Below are 4,364 nucleotides of genomic sequence, written 5' to 3'. Positions count from 1 at the left end.
TCTATCTTTTACCAAGAAAATTTATCAAAAGTTACTTATATGGTTAAATACATACTTATATTGTTTTTGATAAAGATAAACAGGTTTTTACAATTTCCTAATGACTCTTAATAACTATTTATTCTTTATCAAAGTTATCTATAAGAATAAAAAAATTACAACTAACAATAAATTTAAAATGTAAAATCTAAAGACAAAATGAAAGTTTCTATTTTGAACAAATGTAAGTTTGTATTGTTTATATGAAAATTACTTGTAACATGATTGGTTAAAAACATATGCATTAATAACATGTTAAGAACAACTAGATTACTATAGTTCTAATAGAAACTAAAATTTGTAATATGTTAAATAAAAATTAAAATGAAATTAGTACAAAACAAATAAAATTAAGTGAATTTTAATTTTGATTTAAATTACAGATTATATACAACTAACTAATTTAAAATTGCAAATAATGAAAAAGTTAACCATTATATTTTTTTTTCCCATGAGATAAAAATTATTTTTATAATTTTCTAAATTAGTTTACTCTAAAATTAATTATGAAGATACTCTAAGATGATTTTCTTATTAATTACTCTAAATTTTTCTTATGAATGCCTTCTTCAAAACAAAACTAAAAAAAAATCAAATAAATTTATAATATTTTAAAATAATCATTAATAATAAACATTTAAAAATAAATCAGTTAACTTTAAAAATTCTGATTTTAAAAATATTTCGAAACAATAATTAATAATAAATTTACAAGCTCTTTATAAAGATAAGCGGTGAAAAGTTATGCCTAAATTAAGTAGTGTTTGGATCAACGGCTCGCCTGTTTTGAGGAGCCGCCTGAAGAAACTATCGCTGACGCTTCATTCACTACATATTCCACAAATTCACATACCAAGTTGAAAATCAGTTGATTGCTAATTGGATAAAGGCAGTTAACTGAAGAAATGCAAATGCAGGAGGACAAGAAAATGGGTTGCAGGGAGAATGAAGTTGCAGAGTGGTGCAAAAGCCTGGAATGCCGCATGGGGGATTTACGTATCGAAGCCACCAAAGTATTCATGCAAGCAAATTGTTTAATGGAACGTGAAACTCTGCCTCGTCGTCTGCAACATCTTAACAGCCGCCACGATTTATTACATTCCGAATTTCCCCGGATTGAAGTTGATGAGGATGGACTCCCTGATGATATTCGGTGGTTACGTGGGGTCTTCAATACTCTCTATTCTATTCTGAAAAGTATCGTCAAGATAATGGAGAATGAAAGGAAGGCGAAAGAATTGGTAGAGCGACTCCCCATTGTAACAGTTTCAGATTTTCATGTGGATGATGGGCTTTTCTGTGGAGTTTGTAGGGATGATTTTATTTTGGGAGAAGAGGTTCGAGAAATTCCTTGTATGATCGGACATATATTTCATTCTCACTGTATTTGGCCATGGCTTGAGGATCACAATACTTGTCCCATCTGCACAACGCCATTCTTTATGGAAAATGAGCCAGAAACACTACCAGAGGATCGAGTTTAGAGTGTGCATGGAAAGAATTATTGAAAGTTATATTACATGTAGTGAATGCTTCTCTTCTTCGAATTTGGTCTGGGTTTTACTGCTATGAACTGCTTTGAATTGTATGAGAGAACAACACACGCATATTTTTGGATATTTATTGTTATCGTAATTCTTTCTACCAGTACTCAAGTGCTTACGTTAACCTAAAGTTTGTAAGATATTTAACCTTACAAATAAATTATATAATATATTTATATATATACATTCCAGCTGTAAATCTTAGATTACAAAAACCTTGTTTTTAAACTTTATTGTACTTGTATGAGCATAGATTTGAATAAGCTGATGAATACTTAAATTTGGAAATTTATAAAACTAAATAAGTGTTGTGACTAACATTTACCTTTTTAGTATTGTAATTTAATTATTGAATATTTATAACAACAATTACTATCTAATCTTGATTTTGCTTTTTAATCACAAAAATAATAAGTGAGATTATAGTTTGGACAGAGTGTTGTTGTTGGTAAATTTAGTTTGGGTTTGTGAACTAGAACCAAGAGCCGGAGCCAGGACTAGGGTACCTGCAGATTCATCATGGAGGACTTGGAGAAGATTAATAGAAGTATTATTTAGAAAAATACTAAATTGATGCACTCTCTTAGTTGAGTGCGTGGTCCTATTTTTTGGTTCAACTTTTTGTCTTTGGTCCATGTGGGGCTTGTCCCCTATTTTGCTTAGTTTTTTGGTTTAGTTGGTTGCTGGCCTTAAGTCCCTATAAAACCCATTTATCTTTATCAAAATCATTTTAATTTAATATTATTATAATTATCATTATAAATATTTTAATCAATTATACTACAACTCTAGATTTAATTAATTATTATTTGAAATTTTAAATAAAATGATAATTAATTAAGATTATTATAAATAAAATAATTAATTATAATTATAATTATATACAATAATTAAATTATAACTATAATCTCACTTATTATTTTTGTGATTAAAAAGAAAAATCAAGATTAGATAGTAATTGTTGTTATAAATATTCAATAATTAAATTACAATACTAAAAAGGTAAATATTAGTCACAACACTTATTTAGTTTTATAAATTTCCAAATTTAAGTATTCATCAGCTTATTCAAATCTATGCTCATATAAGTACAATAAAGTTTAAAAACAAGGTTTTTGTAATCTAAGATTTACAGCTGGAATGTATATATATAAATATATTATATAATTTATTTGTAAGGTTAAATATCTTACAAACTTTAGGTTAACGTAAGCACTTGAGTACTGGTAGAAAGAATTACGAAAACCATCTCTGAATAAAAGGTTTTTCTACTTATCTCCCATGCGAGGGTCACTGGCGATGATCCTAGTTCTATAATCAGTCATCATGGAATTAACCTTTTCCAAACCATCAATGCTATTATTCATTGACTACCTACTGATTTCCACCAGATTGTTCAGGTTTTCCTTTATTTCACTCACATCCTCTTCTAGCTTCTCAATTCTACACTCTTGGTTAACCTTCATAGTTTCCACATCCTGAGAAATTTTTAGATTTATTGGGCCCAAGGGATTCTATGAAAGTGTCGACAATTCCTTTAATTCCATCTTTTAGGGATCCAAATTCCTTCTCAACCCATTTCCAACAATTCTCCTAACTTCTAGTAGCCTCCAATAGTAGATTTCCCATCACCCTCTCCTCCATTATCTTGCCTTTATTTTCCTTAATCATCCACCTTGATAGGGATGTCCAACCTAATCTTGTGGTCTAGGACTTTGGATCCACTAGATTTGGTAAGTTTCAATTTCTTTTTGGTGGATGGCTCCAGGTCTTGCATTTTCCTACTGCTAGATTGAACTTACTAGCCACCCACCTTGGAGGATTGATTTTCTGGCTACTGTTAGTTCCCGAGGTCACCATAAACTCCCCTTCTATTTTTGGTCTATAATTAGGGTCCTCCATATCCTTGATATCGCACCAGTCCATGACTATACCATTGTCATCCTCATCCATTTTCATATCAGAAACCAACTGCACATTAGGGTTAGAAGAGGAAATGTGGGTTTTATCCTTGGTGGAGGGTTTCAGTTCATGTGCCTGGGCATATTCCATAATCAACAAGATAAGCCCTTCATGAATCACAGGGTTATCTTGGTTTTCAAAATGTTTAACTAAACTATTCTCCAAGGATGAAACTAGATAAAAGAGAATGGAAATCAATTTACCATGCCTAAAATTGTCTAAGATAGTAAGACAATAGCTAGCCGACCCAAGATTTTCTTACTCCACTTATTAAATTAAAATGTTAAAATTATATCTTATATAAAATTATTTATATATTAAATAATATTAACTTACTAATTATTATCTTAAACCTTCAAATTATTATATTTATAATTATGTAAGCTAATTTAATATGACAATATCCACCTCATACTTGCCTCCTAATAAAATTTATCATTTTTTTCCCACTTTTCTTTGTATTAGTAAAAGTGGCATGTTAAGCTTCTTATATTTAATATCTCTCAACTAAACTAAACTGAATGTAATAATACTAAGAACTCACAAGTACTTAAAAAAACAAGTGCCACGTAGGGGGGAGTAGGGGGGGTACTTGCCTATTTTCTGCACTATGATTTTTAATAGTTTTGCTATGTAAAGGTTCAATGCCCTTGTTCTCACTTCTTTATTAATAAAAAAATAAACAAATATCTAATTTTAATAAATAATCTATAATATAATATTACACTTAAACTATATACATATAATTTTAACTTAATTTTAAGTTTATTTCCTTTATTGTTCAACTAATAACAATGTCATGGCTTTGTTTTATGAGTG

At 29.4% G+C, this 4,364-nt stretch overlaps 1 protein-coding gene across 1 annotated transcript; it reads left to right on the top strand.

Annotated features, from left to right (window-relative positions):
• Positions 1 to 944: 944 nt before the first annotated feature.
• On the top strand, positions 945 to 1,523 carry LOC131061874 (uncharacterized). The gene has a single exon (XM_057995729.2). It carries the CDS (start codon positions 945 to 947, stop codon positions 1,521 to 1,523), a length of 579 nt encoding a protein of 192 aa, XP_057851712.2.
• The last annotated feature ends 2,841 nt before the right edge of the window (positions 1,524 to 4,364 follow it).

Source organism: Cryptomeria japonica, chromosome 9 (genome assembly GCF_030272615.1).
Source record: "Cryptomeria japonica chromosome 9, Sugi_1.0, whole genome shotgun sequence".
Lineage (NCBI taxonomy): Eukaryota > Viridiplantae > Streptophyta > Pinopsida > Cupressales > Cupressaceae > Cryptomeria > Cryptomeria japonica.
Note: the sequence above shows the minus strand (reverse complement) of the source record. Positions and strands in the feature narration are given on the sequence as shown.

What these genes read in the sequence shown, in the direction of transcription:
- LOC131061874 (XM_057995729.2), top strand. Translation starts at nt 945, where the DNA reads ATGCAAATGCAGGAGGACAAGAAAATGGGTTGCAGGGAGAATGAAGTT.